This window comes from Colobus angolensis, unplaced genomic scaffold (genome assembly GCF_000951035.1).
Source record: "Colobus angolensis palliatus isolate OR3802 unplaced genomic scaffold, Cang.pa_1.0 Scaffold385, whole genome shotgun sequence".
Taxonomy (NCBI): Eukaryota; Metazoa; Chordata; class Mammalia; order Primates; family Cercopithecidae; genus Colobus; species Colobus angolensis.
This window is the reverse complement of record NW_012117210.1, coordinates 364862-378687: the sequence shown is the minus strand read 5'-3', so window position 1 is coordinate 378687 and position 13826 is coordinate 364862. Positions and strand designations below refer to the sequence as shown.

The 13826-nt window shown below is 36.8% G+C and overlaps 1 protein-coding gene across 3 annotated transcripts in view; it reads right to left on the bottom strand.

The window, feature by feature from the left end:
* Positions 1–325: 325 nt before the first annotated feature.
* The window catches only part of ZMAT1 (zinc finger, matrin-type 1), a 48691-nt gene continuing 35190 nt past the window's right edge, over positions 326–13826 (bottom strand). Inside the window, exons 6-10 of one of the 3 annotated variants that reach the window (XM_011954511.1) lie at positions 12474–12917; positions 10723–10772; positions 5215–5321; positions 4654–4753; positions 326–2865 (exon numbers count right to left, since the gene is read on the bottom strand). In XM_011954511.1, coding sequence (XP_011809901.1) covers positions 1554–2865; positions 4654–4745 — 1404 coding nt within the window. In that variant the 5' untranslated portion in view covers positions 4746–4753; positions 5215–5321; positions 10723–10772; positions 12474–12917 and the 3' untranslated portion in view covers positions 326–1553. The remainder of the gene's footprint in view (positions 2866–4653; positions 4754–5214; positions 5322–10722; positions 10773–12473; positions 12918–13826) is intronic. The other 2 variants (XM_011954513.1, XM_011954510.1) reach the window with 2 other exon arrangements.

Here is a 13826-nt window from a genome sequence, read left to right as displayed (position 1 = left end):
CTGCTCACAAATAAAGGGAGAACCAGTGTAAAAAATCTGTCAAAATCAAACAATTCAAAGGTAACACCCTCTGGTCCTCTACCACTACAAATTCTTCCTTCTTCAGTTTCAAGTATCTAATTGGTCATATTTTCCTAACCTTAAACTGAGTTTGAGACTCAATATCAGCTTCTATGAGGTAAGATGTAGAAAATATAAAATTATTACAATTTCACAGTGTGATCTCCCAAGAGGTATTAAGTGCCAAGTGTTTAATTATTGCCCCTCCAACTCCCAAAATAATAATTTTGGATGGGAAATGACCATTTACATAAAACAATATGTAGAAATTAAAACACTTTAATATAAACATTTCCAGAATATAGACTGACTTTTTATATCAGTACTTTTTGAGAGCTTTTTAAAACTATATGTCATCTAAGTTTATTATAGACTGTTTCATTTTCCACTTTCAGAACTAGAAAATGCAAAAATACACTGCAAATTAGATTTAACAAAGAAAAAATCAGTTTAAGTTATTTCATACATATTCCTTGGAGAAAGCTGAGACACATAAACACAGAAAAACAACAATAAAATACCACCATCACTAACACAAAACCAAGCAAAGAATTGATTTTGTAATGCTTGGTAATTCTGTCCTTTAAAATAAATTATCTCTCATGAGTAAATAATTCACTATCACAGCAATTTGATGAGCAGAAGTAGAGACAACTTCATTTAGGGAAATTACATTATATGTGAGATATGTGAGAAACATTTAATAATTTTTTTCTTTTTTAAGAAAATGAAGGAAAGTAACTTGAGGAAAAGGCATATTGAATACTTTTACTTCACTTGGCTTTTTTCAGAGATTAAAGTAGTCATCCACCTAGAAAAATTCCAATAACATGAATTTTATAAAACCAAACTCTTTTTTTTTTTCCTTCAACTTTGAAGGAACAAAACTAAAAAGTTGAAAATCCTACAGTAGATTCATCCCAAATCACTGTCTCTTCCGTCTTTTCTTGAGTAGGTTTCTTTTTCTCTTAAGTTCTTGTGTTCTCATGTTAGTGTTGTTCAGAGGCTAGGTTCAGGCTTTTTTGTTGTTGTTGTTGTTTCTTCTTTCAATTAAATTTCAAGTTTTCTTAAATAGCTTTCCTGAAGTGACACTGACTGTATCCACCTCTCCTTTTCTTCATCTGATCTTCTTGCTTTTGTCTAAGTCGAGTTTCTTAGCTGATTTCCTCAATTAATTCTTGGGCAAACAAAACTAAAAGTTCAATATCCAAGAGTAGACTCATTCCAAAACACAGATTCTTGTCTTTTTTTTTAACAGGTTACCTTTTCTCTTATGTTCTCCTTGAGTTCTTATGTTCTTTCTCAGAAGTTAAGTTTAGGCTTTTTTTTTTTCTCCTTTTAATTCAATTTAAAATTTTATACAAAAACTAAGTGTCCTCAAGTGACACTGACTGTATCTACTTCTCCTTTCCTTCATCGGATGTTCCCGTCTTTTTCTAAATCCATAGTTTTTTTTTTTTTTAATTCAACCTTGGGTAAACAAAACTAAACATTCAAAATCCAAGAATAGACTCATCCCAAAGCATTTCCTCTTCTGTCCTTTCTTCAACAGATTTCTTTTTCTCTTTCCTGTGCTTACGTTCCTCTTTCTCAGAGGGTACATCATGGCTTTTTTTCTTTTTTCGATGCTTAAGCTTTCCTGAACTGACCCTGACTCTATCCCCCTCTCTTTTCCTTTGTCTGATGCTCTTGTCTTTGTCTAAATCTGTATCTTCATAACTCTTTTTCCTTTTATGCTTGGACAGCTCTTTCTCTGGCCTTTCTTTGCCTTCTTCCAGGTGTCGTTTTCTCTTCTGATGTTTCCGTTTATGACCTGCTTGATGGTCAGTAGTATTGTTTTCTGAGGAGAGGTGCTTGTAAACTTCAGATTCTACACTGTATGAGCCAGAGTTATTTTCTTGCTGATTAAGGCTCAAGGGTACTGGTTTTTCTGGGAAACAGTCTCTGGCGAGTTGCCAGTAGCTAATAGAATCTAGTCTCTGTTTGCTGTCATGAGCTGGTAAGCAATGAGGTAACTGGTTTTCCACTACTTGTGAAATACTGTATGGTCCTGAATAGGTCTGGAAAGTCTCACATGGGAGCTTTTGCTCCAACATTCTATGTCTGGGTCTGACATCAACCATTTCTCTGTTCTTATGTATTTCTACAGAGCTATCTCCTATCTTTCTGAAACAAGTTTTTGGCTCTAGTCCTCTGGCTTTCTGCACTTTTATGTAATCTTCAAGTTCATCTTGGAAAGAATCATATGTCCTTTTTGAATGGGTTGGTAACCACTGAGGTAATTGGCTTTCCACTGGTGAAATATGGTATGGTCGTTGGTAGGTCTGGGAAGCCTCATGTGAAAATCTTTGCTCGCACATTCTGGATCTGGGTCCAGAATCAACCATTTCTCTGTACCCATGAGTATCCACAGAGTTCTCTCTCACCTTTCTGAAACAAGTTTTTGGATCTAGTCCTCTGGCTTTCTGTACTTTGATGTAATCTTCAAGTTCATCTTGGAAAGAGTCATATGTCTTCTTTGAATGCGGTAACTGCTTTTCCACTGCTTGTGAAATATTGTATGGTGCTGGGTATGTTTGGAAAGTCTCAAATGGGAGTCTTTGTTCAAATATTCTATGTCTGGGTCTGGAATCGACCACTTCTCTGTATCTGTGGGTTTCCAAAGAACTCTCTTCCATCTTTCTGAAACAAGTCTTGGGCTCTAGTCCTCTGGCTTTCTGCACATTGATGTAATCTGCACACTCATTTTGGTAAGAGTCTTGTGTCTTCCTTGAATTCTTCACTAGATTGATAACAATGGATTCTCTGTAAAGAAGACAGCAGAAAATTCTTATTAGATTGTTTTATTCTAAGTATTTTCTTTGCTCTTAAAAATATTAGTCTGAAAAAAGAAAAACAACAAATACCCAAATTTAAAAAACCTACTTCATTATAAAAGCTATAAATTGTGAATTTTTATGCCAAAAAAGCAGCATGGACAGTGAGAACCTACCTCATTATAAAGTCATAAATCATGACTTTTTATGCCCCCCAAAAGGAGCATGGACAATGATATATCTCCCAGGTACCTCACAATTTTTATGCAAAAAAAAAAAAAAAAAGGAAATTCCCTCAGGCCCAGGAAGAAAGGGAAGGGTATAAAGTAGCAGATATATCTGATGTTGTTGTAGCACTAAAAATATTAAGGCATGTTGCAATGTATGAGTAGGGAACAATAATATGTAGTGTCCTGACAGATGCTCTGATTTGAATGTTATATCATTTTTAAAGTTTTCATTAATTCTTTATATATATCTTATAAATGTGATAGGTGTTTATTCTGTAATCTTGAGATTTTTAAAAATCTTAAATTATAAATCTAGCCAGGTGTGGGGTGTGTGCCTGTATTCCCAGCTACTGAGGCTGAAGCAGGAGGATCTCTTGAGCCCAGGAGTTTGAGGCTGTACTGCACTATGATGGAACCTGTGAATAGCCACTGGACTCCATCCTGGGCAAGATAGCAGGAACCCATCTCTGAAAAAAAGGAATGTAAATTTAGGTTAATTGGGTAAGTCAGACAATTTAGCTTCTAAATATTCAGATACAAATAATAGAAATATTTTCTACTACAATAAAACAGTATAACAGAAAAAATATGTCTTGATTTTATTTTATTCATTTTATTTATTTTCTTGAGACAGGGTCTCACTCTGTTGCCCAGGTTAGAGTGCAGTGGTGTGATCATGGTTCACTGCAGCCTCAACATCCTGGACTCAAGCAGTCCTCCTACCTTAGCTACCCAAGGAGCTGTGACGATGGGTACATGCCACGAAACCTGGCTAATTTTTCTTTTTTCCTGGGTACAGGTAAGGTCTCACTATGTTGCCCAGACTTGACCTCAAACTCCTTGGCTCTTCCTCCCACAGTGCTGGGATTACAGGCATGAGTCACCAGACTTGGCTCTATGTCTTGACTTTAAAAGCATCAATACAAAGATAGTCAAATGCCCTCTGCTACCTGAACTACCCAATCTCCGACTGTCCATTCAATTCTCCTCTCCTTGAAATAACAGAATAAAATTGACTAAATATTTACTGAACTCCTACGATGTGCCAGGGCAGGCACCTTACACGTATTATATTTCATCATAACAGTCTTATATAAGAACTGACCAAAGTTACACACTTGGTAGAAAAATGGATCTGGTATTCTAATCCAGGTCCATCTGATAGCAAGACTTTTGTTCTTAACCACTATACAGCACTGGAAAAATGGTGACTGGATCACTGAATCCCTGGAACCAAGCCAAGAAATTCTCTGAATTTGTGTGGTTAGTGTGAGAGTGATCCTTTAGCATCTCTCCAAAGAACACTGCTCTCTAGTCAGGAGGGTTGCCAGTTAGCCAGCTTTGCCAGTACACTATCATTACTAGAACTAAAACTAGAACTCCCTGAGGGACACTAGTATGCAACATGTTGCGAATATTGCCAACCACATCCAGGTTTAACTCATAGGGACATGAATGCCTAAGAAGTTTGTAAAATACATTGAAGAGTGCTTGACTAGAAGCTCTGGTCTTTGGCATCATAGGAAAATTTTAGCAAAAATACTTACTTAATTTGATGTTCACTTCCTTGCATGTGGGACCGGAACATATCTAAAGATGTAAAAGCAATACTACAAATATGGCAAACATAGGTTCTCATACTAAATGCTGAAAAAACAAAGAGTTCAAGTTAAGAAGGTCAGTATACATTTAAAATCACATAATGTTAGAACTGGACAAGAATTTATTAGAGACCATCTACTTGACATTTTCCAATAAAGATGGGGCCCAGAGAGGTCAAATGACTTTGTCAAAGTCACAGAGCAAGTTAGTAGTAGTGTTAGCCTCTCAGAGTCCATGCCTCTTAATTGAATGCCCAAAATTCTTTTCACTACACCATACTGCTTCTCTAGCTTAACTTCTTCCCTAAGAATCTGCTATCTGTCTACTGACTGTTGCTACATGGAGGTGCAACAGGCACCTGAAATTTAGCATGGCCAACCAACCTTTGCCTCTGAATCTCTTAACCAACCTCTTTTTGTTTGCCCCAACTCTGTTTCCCCCCAACCAAAACCTGAAACGTCCCAAAACATTAAAAACAAATAAAGGCAAATTTTTTACTCTCTTACCTGAGATCACTGCAGTGCCTTAGTTACCAAAAGTAATTTCCACAGATTTTAGAAAGGAGAGAGGTTCAGTGAGCCCCACTCTCAGGATAAAAGCTGAAAGCAAAATTCTAAAACAAAACTACTAGTTACCACTTCAAAAGAGTCAAAAACTACACACTAGCAACTATATAGTAACTAGCACACTATTCTGCTTCATAGGTAGAATTAGAAGCAAGGGATACATTAATTTTTTAAAAATCTCATCATCCTTCCACTTTTTGATCAGAAAAAGCAAATTAATACATTTCATAAGCCAAATATAAAATCATTCTGACCCTAGGGAGGAGGAAATAAATTGGTACCTGCAAAGATTTTAGGGACAACAATGGTAATCTTCTTTTAAACCAAAAGGTCACCTAATCATTTAAAAGAAGCTAAATTAATTATTATCAAGTATATTGGCCCTGTCTGAGCAAAGACTATTCATAGAAACAGGAGACTGCTTGCAAAGGGAAAGAAAGATGCTGACTTTGAAGAACGTGAGGCTGCACACTACTGACTATTGCAGGCCTAGGAAAACTCAGCAGGTTATGTCAAAATCTGAATGAAATGATCCCTCAAAACTATCCTTTTCTATGCTCTAATTTCATGTGTACTAAGTCACTTTCTGACTATAATTGGTTTTTCATATTCTTTGATACCAAGAAAAGGATACCCTGGATGACAGACATCAAGAAAAACTAGGAAATGGAAATATGTATCTCCTCTTACCATAAATCAATACCAGAATGACCATACAATAACTTAAAGTACAATGTTTCCCAGACTTCTCTGATAAAAATCACCTGGGGTGTCAGTTAAAAATATAGATTCCCAGGCTCTCCCCTGGAGAACATGATTCAATGCTTCTGGGGCAGGGACAAGAGATTTCTATGATCACAAATATGGCAAATGATTATCACAGGCTTTGTGAGAAACATATTAAAGTACTATCTTTCCAGTTAGTTTTTTATCAGCCACTTTCAAGTTTGTTTGTGGTTACTGAGTCCCTGATTTGAGGCTGATCAACTTGAAGATATTGGACTTCTTGCAAAGCTAAGGACTAAACCCAGGAGAGGACATATTCACAACAACCTCTTTTAGGAAATTCTTACCATCTTTTACAGGTGTTGGAACTTAGGCTCAGATTAACTTTGCCAATACCATATATTTTGAGGGCACCCAAGTTGTGCAAGATAAGCAGGAGTCCTGGTTTCCTCTGGATTAGTGTTTCTCAATGCTGGTTACACATTAGAATCATATGGAAAAATTTAAAAATATTGATGTTACAGTTCCATATCAGACCAATTAAATCAGAATCTCTAGGAGTGGAATCAGGCATCCTTACTTTTTGAAAGCTTTACTTATGATTTAACTGTGCAGCCACTGTTGAACACTTGCCCTAGATCAAGCTTGTCCTACCTGTACCCTACAGGCCACATGTGGCCCAGGGTGGCTTTGAATGTGACTCAACACAAATTCACAAACATTCTTAAAACATTATGAGATTTTTATGTGATTTTTTAAACTCATCAGTTATTGTTAGTGTTAGTGTATTTTATGTGTGGCCCAAGATAACTCTTCCAGTGTGGCCCACGGAAGACAAAAGATTGGACATCTCTACCCTAGATTATTGGGCCAATAATCTTCATTATGACTATAAACTCAGATTATATTTCAGAGTTTTTACATATTTATTTAGTGCTTATAAAGTATACTGTATATAGTGTTCTCCTCAGTTCCTGCTTTGTTTCTCTACAAATTACATCAGAAATAATATTCTAATAGAGGTAATACAGAGGTTTAGAAGAGCTGCCAGTCATGTATTAAAGATCCAGAGGGGCATTTCTAGAACTGTAGTCTGATTACCATTACCTTAGCCCTTGGCTTTTTCACATGTTGATGTTCTTTATCTTTTTATAGGATTCAGACATCTCAGAAAATGATATATAAAAGTTGCGTAAACCCTTTCTGTGAAGATATGAAACCTATTCATGGCCCCAAGGTCAGAATTTCTGATTGAATCCTCCTGGGGCCTGCCTCCATTCTGTTTCTTATATTCTTCACTCTTTTATTCCAGAGACTACTCCATGGTTCTGTTCTGTTCTTGGCTGTTCTGCTCTCAGCCCTTCTAGGATTCGTTGTTTCGGAGTTCACCCAGAAACTCAGGCTCCTTTGCAGCTTGTACCTTTCAGAATCTTCACTAATCTAAAACTTGTGGGGCCTACTCTTCCCCTAATCATACCCCTATCTCATAAGTCTCTGAACTAAGGTCTTTGTTTTCAAAGTATAAATTGGGAAAGTGCATGTCTAATACTATTTTCAATCTTGACTCCATATAAAAATCACTTAGGGAGTTAAAAAAGAGATAACAAAACACGAATGTTAAATTCCCAGAGACAGTAATTTAATTGATTGGAGGGATGGCCTGAGCAATGGGAGGTCTAAAAGCTCCTCACATGATTCTAATTAGTCAAGGCTGAGAACCACTGGTCTAACATCTTAAATGGGGAAAAGCCAATTGAGAGCTGCACATAATCAAAACTGCAGCTATCAGAAAGAATAGCTAATGGATGCTGGGCTTAATATCGAGGTGATGGGATGATCTGTGCAGCAAAACCACCATGGCACACATTTACTTATATAACAAACCTGCACATCTGCACATGTACCCATGAACTTAACATAAAAGTTGGAAAAAAACTGCATGTGAATATGGAATTTATGTTATACAGAAAAATAGAAAACGTCCAATTTACCTATTTTAAAATTATGACAGGACAAAACATTTTTACAAACCTAACATTTGTTACAAACCTATTCTGTGATGGGTACTATATATACACTACTTCAGTTAATTATTATTCAATCTTGTAGAGTTACATTATTTTCATTTTATACCAGAGGAATCTGTAGTGCAACTTGGCAAGTGACTATATCTCCAAATCTATGTTTATCCCTCTATACAACACTGCCTCTCAATAAACAATTTGCAAATATGAATTGAGAAAAAATTATGTCCTCATTACCATATAAAGTACTAAGAAGGATACTGCAGAATAAAATATAATCCTTTGTCTCAGGGAAGCTAATTCCCTTGAGGGGCTATAACTGATGCAATTGTCAATGAACAGTAAAGCCTATGAGAAATCAGAGAAAGGAGAGAACACAAAGAACTAGAACAGTAAGGGAAGTTGTGATGGATCTTTGAGGACAGAAAGGATTTGAATTTGTAAGAAAGCAGGTAAGGGCATTTCTGGGGATGAAAATAATTTCCTGTATGGCAGAGATAGAAATGAGCACAATATGTTGAATCCAAATAATCGGTTTAACAAACACTGAATACCTATGTGGCACCAAGCATCAGGTTAGATGTCAGGGATACAAGATAAATAAAACAGCCAAGTTCTTCACAAATCCAGTGTGAGAAAGATACATGAACAAAATATTTCAGTCTCACTTGGTAAAAGTAAGAGAGGTATGTTTAAGAGGTATGCAAGCACAAAGAAGCAGGAGCACTTAGCATACTATGGGGGTCTGAAAAAGGCTACTGGAAGACATAATGTCTTAGCTAAACTTGGAGGGATGATGAATAGTTAACCTGAAAAGAGTTGAGAAGAGTGTTTTAGGGACAAAAATTCATGAAAATAGCATAGAAGTGCTTACATGAACTTCTTAAACTTTGGAATTGTTGTAGAGTAAAACATAAGGGAAAGAGATGGGAAGAGGCAAAATGGGTCAAAGAGAGACTTATATGTTATGCTAAGGAGCCCGAATTTTTTATTCTGTGCTTTGGGAAACCTTGAAGTGTATTAAGTGACGTGGTTGGTCAATTGTGTGTTTTAGATGAGTCTCTTCTGTGGCTGCAATACAAAGGATTAATTTAAAAAGAGTAAGCCTAGAAGTAAGGAGATCAGGCAAGACATAATGAAAACATAGACTAGATAGGTCTCAGTAGGGGTAGAGAGAAGCAGGGAGATTGGTATAACATTTAACTTTAAAACTGGCAAAAGTTAGTGATGGAATGAATGTGAGGGATAGTGCAGAGGAGAGAATCTAGAGAAGTCTAAAATAATTCCCAGAAACCTAATTTGGTAAGTGGGTGGGTGGTGATCCCATAAACTGAAATTGGAACTTCAGATGTATGTGTTGTTTTAATGGGTGGGAGAGTATGCAATGGTGAATAGTGTAAGTTTGAACACAGGGTCTAAGATATCTATAAAACTTTCATGTAAAGGTGTCCAACAGGTAGTTATATACAGGAGTATGAAAGGCAGAAGATAGGTCAGAGAGATTTTGGAGATGTCAGAACATGCGGGTGGATAGTCAAAATAATCAGAGTGGATGAAATCTCCTGAAGATAATGTATAGGCGGGCACAGGAATAACAACATACTGATAAAACCCTGGAGAATGCCATTCTTTAAAGAAAGATGGTAGAAAAAGATGAGCCTATGAAAAGTCCACCAAAGCAAAGGACAGCGAATTATAAGAATGAACAGGAGAGAGTGATGTCAAAGGAGCTAAATAAAGATGCTCATTGGACTTACAAATATAGAAGTCACTTTGGCACTGTGAGCAGTAGTCACAGTGAGGTGGTAGACTGGTGGTGTGAAAGCTGAGGGAAGAAGTGCCAACAAATGGCAGTGAGTTGAGTAAATAATAAGTGAAAACAGTAAGAGTGGACTAGATTTTAAAAAAAAAAACTTGGTTAAGAAGGGAAGGGGAGAATGTAGTAGTTAAAGGAAAACTCAGGGTTACAGGAGGATTTGGTTAAACCAAGATACTTGGTAGTAATCCACAACTGAGGGCCAAATTTTTCTCGATGAAATCACAAAGGAGCTTGTCTGAGAAGTGTGAGGAGAAGGAGTGTAGAGCAGGGGAAGAGAGTCTTGAAGGATGATATAGGTTTAAAATTGTCGCTAAGGGGAAAGTGAAGGAAAAAGAAACAGATTAAGTAGGACTAAAGGCCCAAAGAGGTTAGGTACCAAGACTCTGAAAACATACCCAATCTCTATACTTTATAATTTTCCATAGCATCACTCAGTAGGCTTTATGCAGAAGTAGAAAATGTAGAGGGTGGAACTGATCCAGGGATGAAATCCTGCTACTAGGGAGTGAGAGAATAACAATGAGGTACAAGTAAAGCTTTCCAGAAGGTTGTTACAGCATTAAGGTGTGAGGTGATGGTAGTAGAAATGTAATGAAGGGCTACAGAAAGGAGAAATAGTTCTAAGATTTGTTAATGGACAGAATATAGATAATTAAGTAGTCAAAGATACCCTCAAAGAGTCAAGTGTAGGTGAATAATAAACATTGGAACTACTAGCAAAGACAGAAAATTTGGGAAATTCAAGTTGATTGTAGAGATTATTAATTCCGTTTCAGGTATGTTGAGTTACAGGTGAAGGTGAGGCATCTAAGTGCAATAATGGGGCCAAAAATTAGTAAGATAAACAAAACAAATACAATAAAAAAAATACATACATACTTTAGTTCCATATCGTTATGGTAGCCATTCCTGTGCTAATAAGATCTGAGCTGGATGAGGGATATGAAGAAAGCAGTGAGAATGATGAAGAAAAAGAGAAAGATTAGATATGGGAGAAACATATATAAACAACAGCAGATGGAGAGGAAGGCAGACAGTAGAAAATGGGTGATGAGTGAAACAGTTAAGGTGGCATATGTTAAATTATTACCACTTGCTCACTTGTAATGAGGGCATCTGCTGTCACTGTTGTTTGAAATTCTCATTAGCTAATTAAAATTCTCCAGGTATTTTTAAATGTTCAAATGTTTACTACTCTCAAAATGAAAAAGCCAAGGTAGGGTTGAAAATATGCTGAGCTCTTGCTTCAGAGGCTAATGTAAAGTGATTCCAATGACTGGATAAAATTATGCTGATGATCATCCCCTCTCCTCCACCATCAGATGAGAATGTCACCAAAATCCTTCTTTCCTCATTCTAATAACATTAAAACTTCAGAGTGCCAAAATGGCCCTCCCCATTTAGAAGTGACAGGAGTGCACACACTTCTCATAGTTAAAACTCAGTTCAAATTTACCTAATGCTACAAAATTAGAAGCCACTTATTTCAGATACACTCAACCTAGCAACGGGAAAAATACCTTAACAAGTGAAAGTTGTCATTTCTCTGAACATATACTCCTATTTTCAGAAACCCTATCACCTGCATTTCCTCACTTGCCTAAATCAACATTCTTCATAATACTAGATAAAAACACATATCTCTATGTAACTTGCTGGGATATGCTGAATCACACTAAGTAGAAACCTGGAAGAGTAGAAAACAGGATAAACACTCAACAAATAAAGATAATTAATAGTTCTCTGATACATATATTAAGCTAATCTCTACTGAAGTGGGCCTATTTCTGTGCCAGTTTCTATCTATAGCACTGGAAATATAGATGAATTAGATGAAGTCCCTTGCCTCAAACACCATACATTCTAATTGGAGACAGACACATAAAGAGATAATTAGAAATGCAGGTTAAGGAAGCACATAAGATTAACCTTGAAGTACGTGAATGACTGGGAGTTAGCCAGGAGAAGTGTTATGGGGATATTCCAGACAAAGTGGCAGCATGAACGAGAACACAGACACAAAAAATAGGGTAACAGTTTCTGGAAACCATATGTGGTTTGCAGGTACTGACCCACATAGATCATGCCAGGAAGTAGCAGGGGATAAGCCTGGAGAAGGCAGGCAGAAACAAGATGGTGGAGAGCTATGAAGCTTAGATTTTATATTTAGAAGATGAAGGAACAATGAAGGGTTTTAAAGAAGGGGAATGACATGGAAATACTTACACTTTAAATGAAACACTCTAGTGGTTAAATTGGGGGTGGGTTTGGGGAAACAAAACTGGAGACAGAAAGAGTAGTTAGGAGGTTGTGGCAATTGCTTCTCAAAACTTATTCAGTACAAATCACCTACAGATCTTGTTACAACGCAGATTCTGATTCCGTAGGTCTGCAGTGGGGCCTGAGAGTCTTTGTTCTAACAAGTTCCCAGGTGATGCCAATGGTGTTGATCCACAACCCACACTCTGAGTAGTAAACCTCTAGGAAAGATCTTGAGGACCTGAACTAATGTGGGAAGCGTAGGGCTGGAGAGAAGGGGAGTGTAGTATTCAGGAGGTAAAAGAGTCACAGCTTGGTGCTTCATTAGATACACAAAGTGAAGAAGGTGGTGTTTGGGGGTTCATAGTTACCTGCCGGTTTCTACTTTGAATGACTAGGTGGATATGAAATGGCTATGAGGCATCCAGGTGAAGCAGTAGCTGCCATTTGGATATGTGAATCTAATGCTTGACAGAAAGGTCATAAGCATACAGATGAGAAATGAAACCAGGGAAATAGAAATTGTGTTTGCAGAGTAAGGTCAAGGATGAAACCATGGGAATACCTACATCTAGGTAATGAATAAAACAAGAGTCCATAGAGAAAAAATAAACAGCAATAGAGAAGAACCAGAGCATAAAGAGTTACACACGACAAAGAATAGGGCTTCAAGGAGGAGAGAAGAATGAACATTTTCACATGAAGGAGAAAGGCTGGGTAAAGAAAGAACTGAAAAATAATAGTAAGTGGAGGAAAAGAAGTGGGTGGAAGAAAATATGAAAGGGGAATAAAATACACTAGTAGTGAGAAGGTGCCTGTGGGGGGAAAAATGAAAAAAAAAATATGGTTAGAAGAGCAAGTGGATCACTCCAGTCCGGATCAGTCTCTTTACTGTGCCTGAATTTTTGCCACTCTTTCTTAGCTCCAAGCCCTTTGGTTCATCCTTTCTTCTTCCCACTTCTATCCACTGAAAATCATCTAACTATATGAAGATTTTTCTGGACCATTATGCTTCACTCATCTAGTTAACAAAAAAATGTACACAAAAAGGCTTCTGTCGGCTCTTTCAGTGAAGTATTATTAACCTAACTAGTTTACACGCTCGCTCCTTTAGGGAAATGTATTCCCAAGAATGACTAGCCTAGCACCAAAGAGACACTTAAAACATACTTAGTAAAAAACGATATAACCACATGATATTAATTTAAAATGCTTCCTTATGTATGTACCTAAGGATCCTTATTTACCTAAAATAACATGAAACCATGAGAATTCCTATATTTGATACTAAAATCGACAGGGGTCATCTAAACCATTCAGGTTCTCATTTCCTAGGAAATGAACAGATCAAGTTAGATGGACTTGAAAGTCCTTATAAAATGCTATGATTCCATGAATACTATCAACCTCTCACTCAATAAGAGTAAAATGGTATGCAAATAAGCTAGTATGCTTTATAAAATACAAACTTCCTATGAAAAAGTTTTGGGATAATTTTATGTTTACCATTTGCATTTGATTTTGCTGGAAGAGATTTCTCTCTTATTTTGTCTACAAATGTCTCCCTGGCTTCATATTTTTGTGTGTGTGTGTGTTTTTTTTTCCCAACATAATGTTGTTAGGTCATTACTGGACTATTAAAGGAAGCAGGATAGAGCTTGCAAAATTTGTTTGGATTACTCAAACCCAAATCACTGCTGGGAGAGGAAGGCATAGTCTTATCT